At 39.4% G+C, this 20,083-nt stretch overlaps 7 protein-coding genes across 7 annotated transcripts; 4 read left to right on the forward strand and 3 right to left on the reverse strand.

Annotated features, from left to right (window-relative positions):
- Positions 1-270: 270 nt before the first annotated feature.
- LOC108089931 (WD repeat-containing protein 75) lies at positions 271-7,682 on the forward strand. Its single transcript, XM_017188418.2, has 7 exons — positions 271-518; positions 579-965; positions 1,035-1,689; positions 1,751-1,929; positions 1,991-3,165; positions 3,236-3,606; positions 7,225-7,682. Exons 1-7 carry the CDS (start codon positions 427-429, stop codon positions 7,588-7,590), a joined length of 3,225 nt encoding a protein of 1,074 aa, XP_017043907.2. The 5' UTR covers positions 271-426; the 3' UTR covers positions 7,591-7,682.
- On the reverse strand, positions 3,608-5,907 carry LOC108089933. The gene is made up of 2 exons (XM_017188420.2): positions 5,467-5,907; positions 3,608-4,096 (listed from the first exon to the last, which is right to left on the reverse strand). The coding sequence occupies exons 1-2, from the start codon at positions 5,554-5,556 to the stop codon at positions 3,953-3,955; spliced, it is 234 nt and encodes a 77-aa protein (XP_017043909.1). The 5' UTR covers positions 5,557-5,907; the 3' UTR covers positions 3,608-3,952.
- Positions 7,683-7,766: 84 nt separating the features above from the next.
- Positions 7,767-11,607, reverse strand: LOC108089932. The gene is made up of 3 exons (XM_017188419.2): positions 11,473-11,607; positions 8,109-8,340; positions 7,767-7,943 (listed from the first exon to the last, which is right to left on the reverse strand). Coding segments are annotated over exons 1-3 (327 nt in total). The 5' UTR covers positions 11,475-11,607; the 3' UTR covers positions 7,767-7,850.
- A 290-nt stretch (positions 11,608-11,897) lies between these two features.
- LOC108089988 lies at positions 11,898-13,231 on the reverse strand. Its single transcript, XM_017188489.1, has one exon. The coding sequence runs from the start codon at positions 13,228-13,230 to the stop codon at positions 11,965-11,967; it is 1,266 nt and encodes a 421-aa protein (XP_017043978.1). The 5' UTR covers position 13,231; the 3' UTR covers positions 11,898-11,964.
- A 789-nt stretch (positions 13,232-14,020) lies between these two features.
- On the forward strand, positions 14,021-15,913 carry LOC108089771 (sodium channel protein Nach). The gene is made up of 7 exons (XM_017188162.1): positions 14,021-14,183; positions 14,248-14,374; positions 14,486-14,770; positions 14,830-14,917; positions 15,073-15,158; positions 15,217-15,698; positions 15,756-15,913. Exons 1-7 carry the CDS (start codon positions 14,021-14,023, stop codon positions 15,911-15,913), a joined length of 1,389 nt encoding a protein of 462 aa, XP_017043651.1.
- Positions 15,914-16,261: 348 nt separating this feature from the next.
- LOC108089792 lies at positions 16,262-18,149 on the forward strand. The gene is made up of 3 exons (XM_017188187.1): positions 16,262-16,534; positions 16,958-17,096; positions 17,151-18,149. The coding sequence occupies exons 1-3, from the start codon at positions 16,385-16,387 to the stop codon at positions 18,029-18,031; spliced, it is 1,170 nt and encodes a 389-aa protein (XP_017043676.1). The 5' UTR covers positions 16,262-16,384; the 3' UTR covers positions 18,032-18,149.
- Positions 18,150-18,413: 264 nt separating this feature from the next.
- LOC108089796 lies at positions 18,414-19,863 on the forward strand. Its single transcript, XM_017188192.2, has 3 exons — positions 18,414-18,809; positions 18,862-19,136; positions 19,190-19,863. Exons 1-3 carry the CDS (start codon positions 18,455-18,457, stop codon positions 19,841-19,843), a joined length of 1,284 nt encoding a protein of 427 aa, XP_017043681.1. The 5' UTR covers positions 18,414-18,454; the 3' UTR covers positions 19,844-19,863.
- Positions 19,864-20,083: the final 220 nt, after the last annotated feature.

Below are 20,083 nucleotides of genomic sequence, written 5' to 3' on the forward strand. Positions count from 1 at the left end.
CAGTGAACCGGTGAACTGTTCTTGGAGGCCTGGTATTTTTTAAGGGTCCGAACTACAATTTTTTAAGAAAACCAATATGAAACTGTAACATGATTGCAATTACAGCTTAGGCATGAAAACAGATTTTTATAGCTTATTAATATTACAGAACTAATCGTAAATTTTATTTTGAAATCTTAATATTCAAATATCCAAAGAGAGACCCGACAAACTAACTAGTATATTTTAGTATTTCTTGTAGGTATATTATTTTGGCGCCCAGAAACCGGGCACACTGCGCTACACGTGCATCGATGTGGTTGAATTTCACAGGGAAATAATCCACAAAGAGTGGTTTAACACTTGTAAATTAAGTGAAATTCGTTTTTAACGACAGTGCGACAGCACTGAAGACAACCAGATCATCGAGTCAAGAACAGGGCAGCCATGAATTTCGACGACGAAGACCGATTGGAGCTGCAGTTTCTGGCGGGCGGCAACATCGTGGAACATGCGCCTGTCTTTTCGCCCGATGGAAGGTTAGTGCAAAAACGATAATATATTGTTATATTTTTTATAATCCGATCTGCTCGTTACAGATTTATGTTCGTGCGATGTTTGACAAAGGTGCAGGTATATGCTACCAGCACGGGAGAACTCACCCGGGTTTTGGATGACGCTACGGCGCCACTGATCAGTTTGGAATTGGATCTGAAGCAACCGGAACTCCTGATCGGGTGCACGAGTACTGGGGAACTGGTGCGGTGGAATTGGCGAGCGGGTGTCCTCAAGAAAACCGTTTCCCTGAATCTGGGATCTGGGGAAACCACAGTTTTAACCTGCCACCTGATGAATCTGTATAAAGGTGGCGACACAGCCTGCGCCTTCGTCACCACAAAAAAGAAAAGTGGAGACCAAGTCCACTGGTTTGTGGTTAACACAAGTACGGGCGAAACTGTCAATGTCAATTGTGGACTTAAACTCAAGTGCGTTTCCATCTTTAAAATTTCAAGCACCGTATAAAATCAATCTAATATTATATTCAATCTTTACAGAGTGCGTACTCCCCTCGTGGACGTGGGAAAGGGTCAGTTCAAGTACATTATTTTAGCCCAGGGATTCTACATTTACTTCCTTAACTATGAGACTTGGAAATTCTGTCGCTACAAGAGTGCCAACCAAAATGTAATCACTCGTGTGCAAATGAGTCCCTGCGAAATGGTAGCTGCCACCGCCGATTCCGAAGGCAAGATCTTCGTGTGGCGGGATTTTGAGAACCGAGAGACAATGACCAACACGCTTTTCCACTGGCATCACACGGAGGTGACCAGCTTGGCTTTCTCGCCCTCCGGTGTGAGCATATATAGCGGAGGACATGAGTGCGTTCTAGTAAAATGGTCATTGGCCAATCCCGAGAGCCGGAAGTATCTGCCCAGAATGGCCAGTGTTATCCGACACATTGTGGTCAGCAACGACAATGAGAATGTCCTGGTTTGCACGGAGGACAATGCCATTCAGCTGTTGAGTGGCAGCAATAGCATTATCAAATCTACTGTCCAGCACTTTACGTACGAGACTAAGGATAAGACTGGCAACGCCAAGTTCCCTTTGGGTTTACGCCTAAATCCAAGAACCAACACTCTAGTGCTAAATGGCAGAACAGGACATTTGCAGTTCTATTCGGCGTACACCAAGAGTATGCTGTATAACGTAAGTCCACATTTAATTCTTGGCAACGCTGCATGTTAATTGAGATGTATATTCTTCCCAGCTTCGTGTGGTGGACAACAATGTGCTCAGTGAGGAAGCAAACCACATCATCTACAATACGCGAATTACACGGGCAGCCTTCAATATCAACTGGATGGCTACCGGAGAGGTGTACAATGATCTGGAGAACTTTGCCGAAGTGCGTCTTAAGTTTTGGCAGTTTAATGAAAAGTTACAGAGGTATGAATATTAAGGAAACCATACTTTGTAAAATTAATAATTGTTTCATTTTTTCTTGCAGTTACATTCTTAACACAGAGATTGAATTGCCTCACGAACATGGTTTTAAGGCAATAATCTTCTCCAATCAGTTCCAAGTGGATAATTTACAATGTGCCACTGCTGGCGAGGACAACGTAATCAAGATATGGGGCCTTACAGACTCTGAGAACATCTATAGGCGGGGCATCATGTGGAGTTGCCTGGCGCAGACGAGCTACAGGAATCTGCCCATCGGCTCGCTTTGTTTCTCGCAGGATGGCTCACTTTTGGCGGTTGGTTTCGGCAACATTTTGGCGCTGTACGATACCCGGAATCCGCGATTGCCTTTGCAAACTCTGAGCTGTCCTCCTGGCTTAGACGGTGTGATATCCAAAGCGCAGCTGAGATTAGCACAATCACCTTTGAATGGAGCCAGGAAAGAACTAACCCAGCAAAGGCAGCAGTTGTGGGCTCTGCTGAAGACTTTGTTAAATAGCAATGATGAAAAATTGATTCAGCAGGCCAAGGATTTAATAGTGGGTCCTCCTGCCAATGCAAAGCTTGTGAACCAACCGGAAGATACCAGAAAGGAATCCGTATTCAAATACATAATGAAAATGTCCGAACTTGGTTTACATCAGAAATTGCAACTGCTGCGTCGTTTTGGAGTCGAATGCGCGATACCTCATGCCCATCGGAATCGGTTAATGGAGCACCTACAACAAAAGGCCGTGGTTCCACAAACAACAAAGTTGAGACTTCGAAAACTGGACGCTCGGCTGCATCGCCTGCACACGCGACATCGTTATAAAGCCAAACAGCGACTTGGTGATTTGTGTAAAAGGCGACAGAACTTCGAGGACCTTGTACCGGAGGATGTTATGTCTCTGTTCAGCGTTCTCAAGCTGGACGAGAGCAGTAAACCTAAAAAGGAGGAAAAGATCAAAACCAAGCAGAATGTCAGTGGCAAAGTTAACCAGAATGCAAAGAGAATTCCCGCCAAGGCGGCGCCTCTGCAGGGATTGGCGCAGATTTCACAAGTGCAATTCGGAGCCGGGGATCAGGCTCATCTAGTGGCGGTCTGCACCGAGTCAAGGGTTCTAATCTGGAATTTACTGACTCTGCGTCTGCAGGCGGGCTTAAAGTTGTCCGTCCGGCAACTGGCCTTTGATCCGCTCACCAATCTAATGGCTGTCATAACAAAAAATGATGAATGTGAGTTTATTTGAATTTCCAATTAACCTTGTGACCCGCTAATTAATTTGCATTACTTTTTATGATTTAGTGCACGTTTTCCAACCAAATGTTCCGTTGCCTCTGTATCAGCGCAGTAATCTGCCGAAAACCCATGGATTAGCTTGGTTGCCCAGGAGGCAGCCGAAGCAGAGCTCCATCAATGTGGACTGGCAGGCACAATCCACGCTGCTGATGCTAACACACTCGCAGGAGATTGCGTACTTGGCGTTACCGGGTCAGAGTCCATCGGATGATGCGCCAGCACCGATAAGTTTTGCCCAGACCGACGCCACGGAAAATATCCTGAAGCACGCGACATTCGGCATCCACGTGACAAAGAAACAGCCAGTTTCTACTGAAACTCTGGACAAGAGTGGCCCTTTGATCGTGAGAGGAGGAGAACATAGTGCCGTCAATGCGGTAAGCTTTATTTATTCGTTTATTTTATGCGGTTAGCTTGGTTAAAGTTATATACACTTTTCGAATGATCTCTTATTAAGCACATTAACTGGTCAAATTGTAGTTTCCAATTGTATGCAGATACATATAAATTCGTTTAGAGTTCTTTTAGTCGTTTTATTGAAATCTTACATATCTATGAAGTACAATTGGTTAGACTTATTATTAGTTCAGAAGTAATATAATAATTGGTATATATTTGGTTTAGCTTTGGTCTGGTTTAGAAATCCTTTAAAAACATCAAATTCAATTGATCTTGTTGCTCAGTCGTTTTGAGTATTGACGGTGATTGTCTATGGGCCGGATACTATTTCTTCTTGCGCTTGAGGACATCGCCCAGTCGCGGCGCCGTAGGGACTCGCAGATGGCGACAGCGACGCATCATCAGGACATCGTGCTTAAAGTAGCGTAGACAGTGCCATTGGGGAACCTTGGGCATCAGTTGTTGGTGCTAAAAAAGCGATAAAATTCGAACATTTTAAGTTAATTAAAAACTACCAAGTGCTAAGAAGATTCAAATGCAGTGCTTTTTAAAGAAGGTGTTGTATGAAAGAGGTTTCTTGTTGGTTATATCTAAAATCTTAAAAACTCTGACGTCGCTTCGTTTTGTCGTCACTATCTTTTGTCCCTTATATTTTTTAGTTTTGCAGTTCTTTTGTGTTTTTCTGTCTGCGCCCAACTGGCGTTCAACTCAATTTGAATAATTGCCATTGAGATTTATAACGCAGTTTTTCCAAAGCGTGTTTTATTTTTGGATCCGCCTTTCAATTGTGTCTTAGCTTAGGACGTGTGCAAATCATGTGAGTTATATCAGCTTAGCAACTATATAATCTGCTGTTTAGTATCTTGTAGTTAAGGATTTTGGGATAGGTCTGCGCGTGGTGAAATTATAGAGCTGGATATGTGTTATCACATGATTCCTTAAGAAAGTGAGAAGATGATAATCCAAAAATATTGTATAATATTCAAGTAATCAGCTGAACTTGACTCCTCCAATTTGGGGGTATTCCTTTCCAAAGATCATTCCAGTAATCAGTTATTTTTATACTTAAATAATTACTTTGTTTATTCTATCAAGGGTCAAGTCTTCATGGGCATTGATAAGTGGTAGGTTCCATATGGAATATTATATAAACGGCTGTCGCCTATAGGAAGTTTTGCTGATCATTGAAACGAAAGCTTTGCCTTCCATCTATATTTAGTTGAAGAGATTAAGTACACCCGCCGCAAACGTGTGCGACAAACAAGGTTTGTTATTTTACAAATTTTAATTGTATAAGGGCAATAAGGTTATTAATGTTTTGAAATGATGTAGGTCTAACCAGGTGTAGTAGCGAGCTTCACGTTTTGACAATAGTCGTATATTTATTAAGAAACCTTGAACTGATCCGTTTAGGAACAAATTTGGAATTTTTAAAACAGTATACAAATATAGGGTCTAAATATAAAATAGTTGAGCTAAAGAACATAGCGCTTAACGCGAGTTGTATTTTCTTTTTAAATCTTTAAAAATTGTAAAAGTAGGGTCTGGAATTCGAATTCAAATTTATGTTAATTGGTATGACTAAAGCTATACTTCCTGTATAATATTTCCCCTTTTATGGTTATATTCCCCCGCTGTTTTCAATTCGAAAGCAATCTTTTAATTAAGAGTGCACTTTGTTTTTCTCGCGATACTCGACGCCCACTTTTAATTAGCGAGTTTGCACTTCCTGCACACTGCAGCTGGCAGCCATTTTATTTTGGTGTGCTAGTGAAGTCATTGCCCCAAATTCGTGCCCCCTGCTGTACTTGTACTCCTTTTCCGTGTCATCCACTCACCTCATTCACAATTGGCACAGGTCCAGCTTTTGCCCAAGCAAAGAATGCAAGGCACAGCAGGGAAATGACGGCTACAAAGTTGGGCCACATTTTCCGATTTTCCGGATCCGAAATGCGGGCGAGGAAAGTTCTTTTCTTTAGAGTTCTTCGACTGCACACTGCACTGTGCAAAATGTAGTTTGTTTGTATTTTTTTATTGGGTCGTAAATCGTTTAATCTGGATTTTGGCACTTTGTCAGTTGCAGGAGAGGATGAACTTTTGTCCGCCTTTATTTCCGTAAACTTTAGCGGCACGCGCTTCCGGCTCTCTGTTTTCCGGCTAACGGTTGTTGCTGCGAAACACAACGGTAAAATGTTGAGCTGGAGCCGCGACTCTCGGCAATTTATACTCGCAGCTCCAGACTTCGGCTTCGGATTTGCACTTCGGCACGGGCATTGGGGTTCGGGCATGGGGCTTCCGCTCTCCGCAATTCTTCGTTTTGTTATTATTTTTGCGGGCAGAGCACGCTCTCTTGTGCTCTTTGGTCTTGTGGCTTGTGCACTTGCCAGCGCTCATTGTGAATGGACAACGAGGGGCTGGTGCAAGCGCACCGCCGCCCACCGCTGCACAGTGGGATAGAAAGCTAAAGGTTTAGTTAAAAAAAAGGAAAGGGAAACTGAGATTGCTTAGGCTTATACAATTTTTAACCATTAATATTCATTGGGCTTTTGGGTATTTATTATATAAGAAGGCATAATTAAAACTTATCTGGAATATATTTCTATTTCCATTTCCTTTTCTTTTCCATTTTCCTCTGTGAGGTCCTCTTATTTAAATTGTCACTGTGCTATAGAGCGGAATTCTCCCCCTTTTTCCACCCAGCCATTGTCCCCCCAATTTATTGTTTATGCGTGTGGCGAGCATTTTCCGTTGCGTGCTCGTGACACTTTAGTTTTCCCCAATAATACTCGATTACGCTGGGCCAATAATTAAAATCGCTTTGTTCGCTGTGGTAAATTTTCCCGACACTGTTGTTGCTACGTGCAATATTGTACTTGCCATAATTACTTTCGCCAATTACAATATTTTTCGAGGGTTTATACTGGTTTTAGTCGGTTGCAGAAAATGAATTCAATTCTGTATTCTGACTTATCGCAACTGAATCACATTGAGTCATCAGTTAGTGTCTTCTCCAGGGAAAAACAATTATATTTTGGAAATTGCCACTCAACAAATTGACAGACATGTTTGCACTTGGATTGTTTTTACCGATTTCGTTTAGTTTGCAATAAAATGGATCAACAATATCCACGGGCAAAAAGCGCATGCGCGAAGGTTAATAGAGACGCGGCACTCGACGCATTTAAAAGACGCTCAGCAATGACAAAACAGAAACCGAAATATTATCATGTGATTACTATTGTCCAGCGCTGAACTTGAACCGCAATCTCGACACCCAAAAAAATCCGAATAGTATTAAGTGCGGACGCCTCTGAATAGTGTTGCGTATTTAGCTTTATTTATGTTTGTACGGGAGTCTTAAAATATTTTATAATAGAATATTTAGGAAAAATCTTTAATAATAACTTGGCTTTATATAATAATACCTTGCTAAAAATCTAAGCAACTGTTTGTTTTGTACTATTTAAACAGGTAGATTACAAAATTTAGTCTAGTCATTTTGGCACCCGAAAATCGGGCATCACAGTCACTACTAACACAATTTTGAACTTCAGCAAGGTCAATGTCAATTAATGTTTTTTTTTTCTTTATTACAGTTTGTCAATCTGTCCGCCCACACGATGCCTGCCATGAGCCTGATTTGTGGTGAATTTGTGAAATCGCTGCTGATTGCGGCGGATTCTGCTTCAAGGCACTCCTCGGCAGCCAAAGGAGATGCCCCAGTGACCAATGGTGGAGCCGTGAATGGCAATGGGTTGTCACACGAGTACAGTGACGAGGAGCTGGAGGAGGAAGACCGGGAGGAGGGTGAAGTGACCATTAGTCCATATGATACCCGGAAAACGCTGCTGGCGGAAAATGAAAGGCTTGAGGATCTGCCAACCGAAGGAGAAACCGATCAGCAGGCCTTGGATAATCGATTAAAGACCATCTCCACACTAAAAACAAAACTAAGGTTATGAATGTAAACAATTCAATTAGTTGTTCTTAAAAAAATTAAATTCTTTTATTTTTGTATAAGACAAAAGTTATTAAAAAGCATATTGCAAAGAGATTTATGTTTTCTTACTGAAGTATCGGGAGTACCTATAAATAGGATTCGAATAATTGTTTACACTTACCAACACAAAAATTGTGTATTTTTCCTAAAACTAATGACTTTGACTTTTATTTTCACAATGCTTACATAAGATAAAAAGATAATCAAATATTTATTATTAATTTAAAGGAAACGTCGGCGTGGTATTAAACCCGCATGGGACAGCACATTGTAAATTTCCATGCGTGGAATTTTCTCGGCTTGTCTGTCATAAACCTACAGAAGAATTAAATTAAATTAATATATTAAGTGAATTTAAAGAGACTTAGAATGAATTTGATGAGGATTTTCTCTATGTTATGGTTGCTACTTCTTAATAATATTCCAATATTCTAAGTAAGCATTGTGTTTATGAAGTATTGAGATGTTTATGGAACTTACCACCTCCTCGCCAGGTCCGAACCAACTGGATCTGGCCAGGGCATCCCTCACCCTGGGCGTATTGTAGAAGGGGTTCTGGAACTGCTGGGGGAGCGTCTTCTCCCAGGCGGCGTTCTCCACCACCGCAATGTGCTGCAGATTCCTTTGGGGCCTGGCCTCCACACTTACAAAAAAGAGACCCCACATCATCACAATAAAGGCTGACCAAATGAAACGACCGGGCAGGAGGCACCTTGAATGACAGAGGAGAAGAGGATCACGCCTCGTTGAGTTCGGCTGACTGACAGATTCCACTTGCTCGGCTTAAGGTATTATCACGATGATCATTACATAATTGTGGCGTGCATATAATATTACAAGTTTCCGCCTGTCACGCACACACACGCATGCTCCCCTTGCCCCCTTTTCCCCGTTCCCAGCCCCCCGAATCCAGTCCACGCCTAAATGACCGCTTTTCACTCTCGGGAGCCCGGGACAACTTGTTGGCCAAGTCAGCTGACTGGGCTTCCACAAGGGGGACCGTGTTGGCCACTTGACTGAATATATCTCACAGTCAAGCTACCAAAAAGTGAACAAAGAATTTTATAAATATTTTAGTTAAATATTTTTTGAGATTATAAAGTCATGATTAACATTCATAGTGTTTGCATTTAAACCAACCCAAAATGGTTTCTTTACACTTTATTATTATTATTATTAATTTGTACGATTTTTAATACAGAAAATATTTTAATTTATTATTTTAAATATTTTTTTTAATTTTTACTGACGGTTTTTTTTTATATTTTGTTCGATTTCTTTGCCGTGGCAAAACTCGGTTGTCATGCGTCTCCCATTTCCTCGATGTCGCGTGCTGTGAGGAGAAAAACTGTGCTGCAAATACATTTTCCAGCGTCATGCGTCTGCTGGTCGGTTGGTTTGTTGGTTTGTGCGGCCCACTTTGGTTGCAAAAAGATCCCTGATCTTTGCTTTTAATTGGATAACCGGCAGTGACGACCGCTTGCCGGTTGTTTCTGGCCGATGATGTAAGTTTTGGACTTGATATTGCCACTTGCGGCACTTGCAATTCGCATTATCTGCCTGGCAGTTTGTCTGCCTCGAAGCCCTTCGGTCAACCTGCTAACTCATGGTTTTCCGACGGTTCATGGCATTTTATAAGGCGTACCGATAGCCAAGCTGGGCTTGATAATGAGATTTTCATTCAGTTAAACATGAGGGGAAATTGTATGATGCAACTTCAAAGGCTGAAAGCTTACTTAGTAATAAGACCCTTAAGAAAAATATCTCGAGCTTTTAGTAATAGATACCCTTAAGAGAAATACCTCACGTTTTTAGTAATAAGTACCCTTAAAAAAAAAACTCGAGCTTGCAATGTAAAGTTACAGATTTTGCTGGTAATGCTTCCCAGATATAAGGTTTGATTTCTCCCCCACATATTTTGTAGTTCACTGACCCACGCACTTTGGGGATACCATTTTTTGGCCCCACCGCGATCACACCCAAAGTGATGTCCAATCGGCTGTTGAATGCATTTCGCCTTCGGTTGCTATCCAAGCCGTTTTTAACCGGCCATCTTATGCAATTCTGGCGCTTTGCGCATGCGCAAAAGACTGCAGCCTTCCCAGTCAAAAATGTGTTGGCATTTTCAGGTTTTCGTGCTTATTTTGTATATTCGAGCCGGGCAATTGTTGCTGGGACGACGGCTACTTACTTACGATCTGCAACTACATACGAGACTTGTTGTTGGGTCTGATTAGGTCAATGGAATCCAATTGGCGTCAACGTCGCGTCGCTGCAGTTTTCGCTTTTCCACAGAGACTTGCAAACATACATATGTACTCAAACATATAGTACTTCGCTCCATTCCATTCCAGCATTCCCAATTTGGGTCATGTGGTTAATTGACAAAGATTGACGTATTGTGTATTATTGTTATGCTACAACGTCCACAAATTTGTTTATACTATTTTGCATACAATGAGGAAATATGCTCCACGCATCTGATACACTTTCGTGTTTTCCCCGATTGAGTGGGATCAAGAAACTGGGTCCGAGAATTGGGCTGAATGGCTACTGTTATTGGGTGAAAGGTCGCAGGAACCTTGATACGAAAAAACTGGAGCCGAAAACAGAGATGATATAAAAAAAACCCACTTTGCACTTGACGCTCATTACAAGTTGAGCCGGCAAATGAAGCAAGTGATCGTTAAATTTCGAAAGTGTGAACTTTTTAAACCGTTTCAAGGTTGCCTTTATTTTATGCACATTTCATTTCCCCATGAAGTTTTTAATTAAGCGTCTTGTATTACATGTTATTCTTTGTGTTATTTTTGAGGGCATTTTGCAATATTGTAATTAAAATACTTAAGCCTGCTGTTTTAATGTTGATTACCCAAAAAAGGCTCTCAGTTAGCTTTTTGTAAGTTTTTAATTATAAATCCTACTAATTTCACAATACTTTCAACTAATTGTAAAACTCACTTGTAATTAAATTAGTATTCAATAATGCCCATATAGAAATTTCATAATATTCACCACTGGAAAACTGTGTCAGCTTATTTGAGCACGTACTACTGAAAGTTAACTACTTTGTCCGCCCCCCGGCACGCCCACCCCCAACTGCCACGCCCCTTTTCAACATTTGCGGTCAATATTGATATGCGGTCATTGTGGATCATATTTATTAGCCAAATGGCGCAAGTGGGCGAAGCATTTGGCATTTGTTTTGGATCTTCAAGCGAGTTAATTGAAAATACTGCACAGCATGACAATCGTAACAGTTTTTTTTTTTGATATTGCATTATTGTTATTATTTTTAGGGTTTATCATGGTTGGGTTTCATGAGTTCCGTTTGGTTTTAAGTAACGCTTCTTCTTGGACATTTTTGGGCATTTGTTAAAAAAACGTGACCGTTAAACTAAATTATGTGTTGAGTACACAAGTCGTTGAATTTTATTATAGATTTTATGCTTGTCAGTCAGTGTTGCCGACTTTACCATATTGTTGTAGTTGCTGTTGGTCTTGTGATAGGTCAAGTTGTTTATGGTTTTTTTTTTGTTAAGGTTTTTGTTGTTCAAATGGTTTTTGTCACAGTTTTTCTTGACTCATTTTGGTGGCAACCGCATCGAATTTTTAAATTATGCTGTGGGACCCACGCTGTGTTTATGCTTAAAAATTGTGCAATTTTTTCTGGAGATCATAATAACTATTGTGCAACTATTATGCAAATATTCAATACATAGTTTTAAAATTCTATAAAATTTGAGAAACTTGTTAAAATTCCACCAATTTCATTAAATGTTTCACAAGCTTAAATATTTTAAACAGAATTCACAAACTATTAAACGCATTTTTTTAAACTCACATTTTGTAAGTCTGATAACACTCGGAATTTTATCAAAACCTTTTTTTATTATCAAGGATCACAAAGACCGCTTAGGATTTGAAGACCCGCGAACAGTTGTTGATTTGAGCGCGGCCAATTGGCAACTGAATTTAAGTTTAAGCCAACCAACAGACAGCGACTGGCCGAAACCGCAGATCGGATCGGTTGGCAGGTTTTGGACACAACTTGAAAGTTTTCAAAACTGAAAAAAGAGAAGCTAAACGAAAATGAAAACGAAAACTCAACGAAGCATGCGACAAAAGCTGAGAAAAGCTGGGGTTGAGGGTTTCGCTTCTATGTTATTTGGCCCTTTAATTAGATTTTGGAAATGATTTTCCACGAAAATTAACATACAATAATTCACTTTCTATTGTATAATATTTTTAAAAAGAAAACAAAAGAAATATTATAAATTTAGTACGTTTAATAATTATAAGAAGTATTTACAATGCTGATTATTTGATTTTATTATTACTCCTTCAAAACAAAATTATCCACAAAATCCTGAATCATATCTATCATGCGATTCCTGTACAACTCATCTGTGTTGAAGGCCTCCAGACAAATCTCAATCCGTTTCTTGCTAAAGAAATCACTGAAACCATCCGCAGAACTGGTTAATTTCTGGGTGCAGGATGGTGGCAGCATCACCAAATGGCAGAACAAACAGCTCTCGATCAGCCCAACACTCCGGAATTCCTCCACAGATTCGTAGAAACTCTGCTCTGGTAAATAGCGAGCTATATCCAAATCAGCTCGCTTCAGGAACTCCGTCATAAAGCGATAATATTCCGCCAGAAGTTCACTCAAATGGGCCTCTCTAAATGCCTTTGAAGTTGGAATTGAAAGGACTGTAATGACATCGATGATAGGAGGAGCATATCTGGCCAGCTGGAAGTCCACAAGACGACACTGCAAAGGACTCTCGCCGTACTTTCCATACTGGAACATTATGTTATTGGCCCACAAATCACCATGAACTAAAGTATTCTGATACTTTGTTGAAGTTTTAACAGCCTCGAAAACAAAGGACATCCTTTTGGTAAAGTTCTCCAAAATAAAGTCCAACTTTGACTGATACTTGGGCATCAGTTTGATAAATTCCTTGGCCACTTCGCAGGCATTTTGGAAGTTCACAACCCTCAGATGATCCGGCTTAAAATTAGTGGGATAGGCGTTCTCCACAACCGATTTTGGATGCGATTCAGTTAGTTTTTGGCCAGTTCTGTGCTCATGAATAATGGAACCCGCATGCAAGGCAGCCAAGGTTTTCAGACAACAATGGAGTTGTTCGTAGGATAGTAAGCCATCTCGTTCAGCTCCCATTCGATATCCCTGATCGGCGAGGTTCTCGAAAACCAGCAGATTCTTATCCGCATAATAGCACTTGGGTGCCACTTCGGCACAGGCCTTTTGAAGTTCGGGAAGTACTTGCTGATATACGGCGATTTCCTTTTGGAACACACCGAAATCCTCCAGATATTCCATTCGCGAGGCATTATCCGTGGGTGCTGATTTCGAAAAGAATCTTATCTGCTTGATTTCCTCGGAAGTGTGAAGTTGCAGAGTAACTTGAAGGTAGAAGTGGCTTCCCAAATATCCAGCCGGTGCATCCGAGGTGGGTTTCAACTGATAGCTGACTATATCGAATCCCAAATCCGATTTGAGATCCTGGTGCAAGTATCGCTGGCACAGGCCGCGAATCTCGGTGGGGCTAAGTTCCAGTGCGGTTGCCATCTTGAAATCAACTGTTTGGATTTTTGGGCATGGCGTTAACCCTATTTATACCATATTCCACCAGACTGCTGTAAATTGTCCAGAGATAAAGAAGATACAGTAGGTGAGCAATTTAACGGGGGAAACAGCCACTTGAAAAGCGTTAACTGAAATCTCCCTCATATTTATTTGCTTATGGGCTAGACTGCGGATAAAAAAATTAGGGGAAAGCTTTTGGGGGTTAGGGAAATCAGGCGTTTGTCGGATGAGAACAAAAGCAAATGATGGAATTATTTTATTATAGTTCGAAATCAATTTTGAACACTTGTTACATTTAAAGTTCTTATGAATAAGTAATTGATTACAAATGGTAATAACACAGAATAATAAATATTATTCATCGTTAAAAATTGTAACCTCCGAAAAGTTTTTTGGGTTAAACTTTTTTGTAAACCCACAACGATATTGTTGTACTAAGCAAACAGATAACTTACCTACGCAAGCCACTCACACTTCCCAGTTGGCAACTAATTGCCAGGATTTATAGGAGATATAACTTATCAAATAAACTGTGACTTAAGGCGCTGTTTGTTTGGGGTAAACAGAGTTTATTTCGCCTAAAACTAATGCCCAGGTAAATGTTTATTTAATTCCCGGATACTTGCGTGTTAAATGTCTGGGAAAATTGGCAGCTGTTGGGAATTAAGCGAGATGGATAACCGAATTGTGTCATTAGTTAAGGGATATAGTTTTAGTTACAGAGGCCAAACAAATTAGTCACAGACTGGACCTCAGAGTGACCACAATCAGAATGAGATTTAGCCGAATTATAGAGGAGTATCTGAAGAACTCCACTTTGCATGGAGCTCGGTTTATTGTGGACAAGGATGCCAGTTGGATTGAGCGCATCTTTTGGGTTATTTGTTTGGTGGCCTCTTGGTACGCCTCCTGGTTGCTTATCAAAGCCTCGTTAAGTGAGTGACCGGAGATAAAGGTAATCTCTTTGATGCTACCAAATAACCTGGCATTACCTTTCAGGTGCCTTTGAAAACAATGCCATCAGCTTTGTGGTGGAGAGTTCGTTTCGCGACTGGAATACCAATTTTCCAGCTATTATAGTCTGCGAATCAAAGAATATGGATAGGATTCAGGAGGTTGCTGAACAGTATGTTTTAAGATTAAATTTCAGGGATAATATATAGCATTTATTACGTTAATAATTTTATTATTAATTTGAAATTCTTCTGTGTAACTAAATTTTACAATATTATTTCAGACTTTGGGGCGCTGACCACGACTTCACTTTGGAGGAGGTCCTTAGTGAAATTGCCTTTTTCCGAGGGGAATCCTATCACACAGTCCATGAATGCAGTGGCGAGGAGGTGACCACTTCATGTTTCTACTCAAATTTCTCGTATTATGCCGAACTGGTTAGAAGCAGTTGTGTGGACTCAATTAGCAATTGCGAGTGGAATAATAAACCATTTGAGTGCTGCAAGTACTTTCATCGCATGGAAACTGAACTCGGAATTTGCTATGCCATTAATTCTCTGCAAGCCGGGTGTGTAAATAAATAATTTAAAATTTATTAATAAATAAAGGTTTTTTTGCTCTTTTCAGAAAACCCAAAAGTCCCAAATTGAATATGTATTCAAATCGAGATAGTGGGCCTGGCACTTTGAAAATGGAATTGCATACAGAGGCTACGGTAAGTGTAAAATAAATAAAATTCGGTAAATAAACTAGAACACTAAAAAGATATAAGAACAATATTTTTTAATTTTTCTACCTAAAAGTGTGCTTTCTTTATTTAAAAGCTCTTTAACCTAATTATAAAGTGGTATTGATTTTTATTTTAATTAGGTTTTTATACTTGGCACTGAAGAGGTGCCCACATTGGTTACCCCAAAAACGGATTTTCTAGTGGTGGGACCCTATATATCCTTTGTGTAAGTTATCTTTAAAGAATATACAGGTTTTTTGATATTATTTAATTTAATTTTGTAGAAGATATATTTCCAAGCGAGACATTGAAAATGATGAAGAGATCCGGCAGACGAGTGTGCATCAGAGGAACTGTCGTTTTGCAGATGAAAATATCCTGGATGTTCACAAGTTCTATAGCTATAGTGCCTGCACGGTTCAATGTCGCAAGGATCGGCAAATGGAGTTGTGCAACTGCTCCAGTCACCTGTCCCCAAATTCCCCCGATTGGCAGCTTTGCAACATGGATGGCTTGGAATGCCTGAATCGCAATTACGAAGATCTCTCGGTAATTATTGCCAAATGGTCAAAACGTCGCGGTCGAAAGGGTTTAGTTTGCGATTGTCTGCCATCCTGTACGGAGGTGGATATCACCACAGTTTATGACAGCAAGGAAAATCTGGTGGGAAATCAGAATCCAGTCTCCCGAATTGAATTGGGTCTTATTGAATTGCCCACAGAAAGATATAAAAGGAATTTAGTGAGAGGAAAATTGGATTTGGTGGGTGAGTTAAATTATTTATAAATAATTTTATATAGACTTTAAATTTAAATTCTTTTAGTATCCATTGGTGGCACCACCGGCTTGTTTGTGGGTGCCAGTCTTCTCAGTTTTGTGGAGATTTTCTATTACATAACCATTCGTCCTTATACCACTTATATGAACGAAAAACAACGACTAAAACGTTTAATTTTACCTGAAAGATTTCATAAGAATTAAGTTAGGAAAGCAGGTATTGCTTTTCTAAAGAAGTATATCTTATTACAATCATGTATTATTTTACTGTATGCAAAAAAAGAAAAACTATATTCTTTAGTTGCTTATCTAACTTGTTATCCACAAAAATGCATATAATAAAGCTTTCTTTTCGTAACTCATTAAGGAATAAGACCCCACTTTGTATAAAAAATACACCCTTACCTAAATCTTATCACTCCGATAAGAAAAATAGTTTTCAACTACTCTTACAAACTACAGCTGTTCAGTCAAAAGATCTGTTCGTGAGAAAATAAAAACAGAGCGAAATTCTATTTTTGCTCAGTTGTGCACGGTTGACAGATGCAGCTATTTGGCTGAGTGAAAATTGTCGGGAAAACTGTCTCAGTCTAGTCGGCTTTCTAGAAGAAAAGAGAGGGAGAGATCGCGATCGAACGTATACGTAATACGCCCACATTACGTATACGCAACATAATGCTTTGCCGACAAGATTGCGAGAAAATGTTGGAAAATGCTCAAAGGTGTGCCGAAAAAGCTAATCTAATAGACTTTAGTGTCGTCAGAGACCTCAGTGCAATCGGTTATCTGGGGGATTACTATGCACTAACTTTAAGATATTGCTATGTAAGTATGATCTTGACTTTGTAAAGTTGGTATCTTCGTTACAGATTATGGCTTAATTTAAGGCACAATAAAAAATAAGGTTAAGCGTGAAGATAGAGAATTCGTTAGAAATTTGTTGTATATTTTGTAATACGCTTCTAACTTAAAACATTCAATGTCAACTATTTTTTACATTTAAAAACGAAGCTTTCTTTATTATATACATTTTCTTAATAATAATGATTGTTTTTGATTATTACAAACCTGTTTTAAATGCTTATCAATTTTTTATCTATTGCTTGTACTTAGTATTTATTTGAGACCTATTCGTATATCACCTCTAGAGTGATTAATTGAAATCAATAGATAACCATTGTACATGGAAATGTAAAATATATTTTACATGCTTCCCTTCTTTAACTAAATAATATACCCTACTTTTAGGAGAAAGACGAAGTCGTGAGGGAAATGCAACTCTTTGTGAAGGCTTTGCCACAGCAAAGTGCTGAAGTTTCCAAAGAGCAAATTTTTGAAAAAGAAGCCTGGCTTTACGACACTCTTTTAAAGAAAATGCAGTCACTTTGTAAGTTAAATATTTTCTTTTGAATTATAAGAACAACTACATTTATTTTTGCAGCTAACATAAAATGGTGTCCTGATTGCGTTTACACTCGAAATGATTTAATAGTCCTGGAAAACATCAAACTGAAAGGTTTCAGAGCAGCTGAGTCTACAGAACTTGATGAAGTGAATTTGGATCAATTGATAAAATCAATGGCATCGTTTCATGCTGCTAGTTTGGTGTGCGAACATCAAACCGAAACCAAAATAGTGCAGGCCTATGGGGATCGTTTGATAGAGGTCTCTGTAGCCCCGGAAATAGCCTGGTTTACCACAGGACTCTTAGCTGTTCTGGCTGCCGTACGAAGTCTTCCCCAATATCAGGGTAATAGGGAACTATCTTTTATTGATAACAAACTTCTTTCTATTATGCAAGAAATCTACGAGCAAGCTGCTCCATCGAAGAAGTTTAGAAATGTCCTTTGCCATCGAGATCTTTGGGCGGGTAATATTCTTTTTCCTCCAGAAAAATCTGAACCCGCTTTACTAATAGATTTTCAAACCTGTCGCTACAATCCGCCAGCATTAGATTTAAATTATAGCCTTCATATGAATCTAAGTTCAAAGAATCGCAAGAAAATGGAAGGGAAATGCATTGATTTATACCACAATTATTTGTTGCAAAATCTCTGCGATTTTAACCTAAAAGATTTAGTGATTGAAAAGTCAGAGCTTCTTCATTCCTACGAAGAATTTCGTTTATTTGGAGTGATCTATAGAGCTGTTGCTGCCACGGTTGTAAAAGTTCCTATTGAATTTGTGACGAATGAATTCAAGTATGTGGATCGCAGAAAAGTGATCCTATCCTATATGAAAACCAACGAGAATTTTAGAGCCTACATGGAGGAGTGCTGTGTGGATGTCATGGAAATGGCCTTAACCAGGGCCAACATGTGATGAAATCTAGTATCGCAAGACCGCCGATAAGGAAGAGTTCCATGAGCTGCTCAATAAAGCGATAAGAAGTCATTGTAAATAAAACTAAAATAATAAAAAATTTTAAGCTGCACCCAAATACTCTTCTTTTAATAAAGAGTAAGAAAGAATATATTTTTAAGACGCAAATTTAAATAAAACAATAGGTGATCGTAATTTATGGTATTCTGCAAGATTGTATTAAAATATATCTTGCTTCTGGTATAAAATTACTAGATAATGCTGAGCAAGTAAGACGCTCTTTTCACATTTCTTTGATAACCCAATTTTGTAGGGTAAATCCACTCACTATAATTTTCAAAGCCAACTGAAAATGAACTCAGTTGCAAACAAACACCCGAGAGGTTCAATCGTTAAAGGTGATTTAAAATTAGAGTTCATAAAATGAGTAATGGTGATTATAACCCCATATTAACGCGAAAAAATCGTACTGAACTATTTACTATTGATGAGTGCAAGGAGATTTTAGACAATTTATTGGCCGATAACAACGAGCAAGGGGTTTTAATTAATTTTGAAATAAAGCCGGCCACTGAACATGTGGGTTTCTTGGGTGAATACTTTCACTTGTACCTCCGCTATCAGTTGAATAATCAGAAATATGAACAAACCTCTCGATTGTTTGTCAAGTCGGTAATCTTTCAAAATGCCAATATGGAATTCTATATGGAGAAAATGGGGCTCATTAAAAAGGAGATAAAGCTTTATGAATTGTTGTTAAACAAATTGAAGAAGTTTTGTAAGTATTTATTTTGTTCAAATGGAATAAATAATTATTTTTTGTTTTGAAGCTTCCCATGTTTGGTGTGCCAAATGCTATTTTACTCGCAATGATTTGTTTGTAATGCAAAATGTAGAGGATATGGGCTATGTGGCTTTGCCCTCGGGAACTCGCTTTCTAAGTGAAAATCAACTGAGTCCCATTCTGAAATCCTTGGCCACTTTGCATGCTAGTAGTATTGCCTACGAAAAAGAGCAGGGAAAAACAATTGGAGTCGAGTTTAGGGAGTCCCTGAAAGAAATCTCCGTAGATCCGGATGTTGAATGGTACACCACGGGTTTAAGGGTATGTAGATAATTTTTCTCATTGTTTATATCTTATATTGTTTATTTATACAGGCTGTTTTGGCGGTAACTGCCACTCATCCTGATGTAAGGGATTCTGCTGAAGCCCAGGAATTCATAGCCAAGGAGCTGCCCAGAATTTTGGATAGGGTTTACTATATGGTTAATCCCTCGCCAGTTCATCGGAATGTTTTTGTGCATCGCGATGCCTGGGGAGCTAATGTCTTCTATCACAAGGAGCAGCCTGAAGAGAAAAGATCTATTCTGGTGGACTTCCAACTTTGCAGATATGCTCCACCTGCCACGGACTTTCATTTGGCAACCTTTCTTAATCTGGAACCCAAAAATCGTAAAAAAATGATGGATCAACTGATCCATACTTATTATAATGCACTGACTGAAGAACTCCTAGAAATGGGCATCGATGCCGATCGGAAACAACTTAGCAAACAGGAATTTGAGCAATCTCTGAAGGACTTTGCTTTATTTGGAGTGACCTACAATTGCATAGCTGCCACTATTCTCCGTCTGCCCGATAATTATCTGAAAAACTTGAAGGACGAACGCCCAGCGGATTTTCATCGGTTTTGCAATGTGGATCGCACGGAGGATGTTCTGCGTTTGATGAAAGATTATCCAGAATTTGCTGATTATATGTACGAATGTGTGGGCGATTTATTGGAACTGACATATCATAAACAGAACTGATTAAACGTCATTATCTCGCACTCACTATCTTTTGCTGTTCCCCTGGTAACACTCGGAAACCTATCAGTTTTCGTCTGGTTTCTCTGTTTACACATCTGTACTCTCACGAGATTATCTTATCACTCAAACTATATGATGTTGGTTGGTTCATTAGTTGGGGTATATGGACTTTATAAACTAATTTGCCATCTTGTATTGGTGATTGGATAATTGTTCTTAATTTCGCGCATTTATAATGAT

Source organism: Drosophila ficusphila, unplaced genomic scaffold (assembly GCF_018152265.1).
Source record: "Drosophila ficusphila isolate 14025-0441.05 unplaced genomic scaffold, ASM1815226v1 contig_412, whole genome shotgun sequence".
NCBI classification, from domain to species: Eukaryota; Metazoa; Arthropoda; class Insecta; order Diptera; family Drosophilidae; genus Drosophila; species Drosophila ficusphila.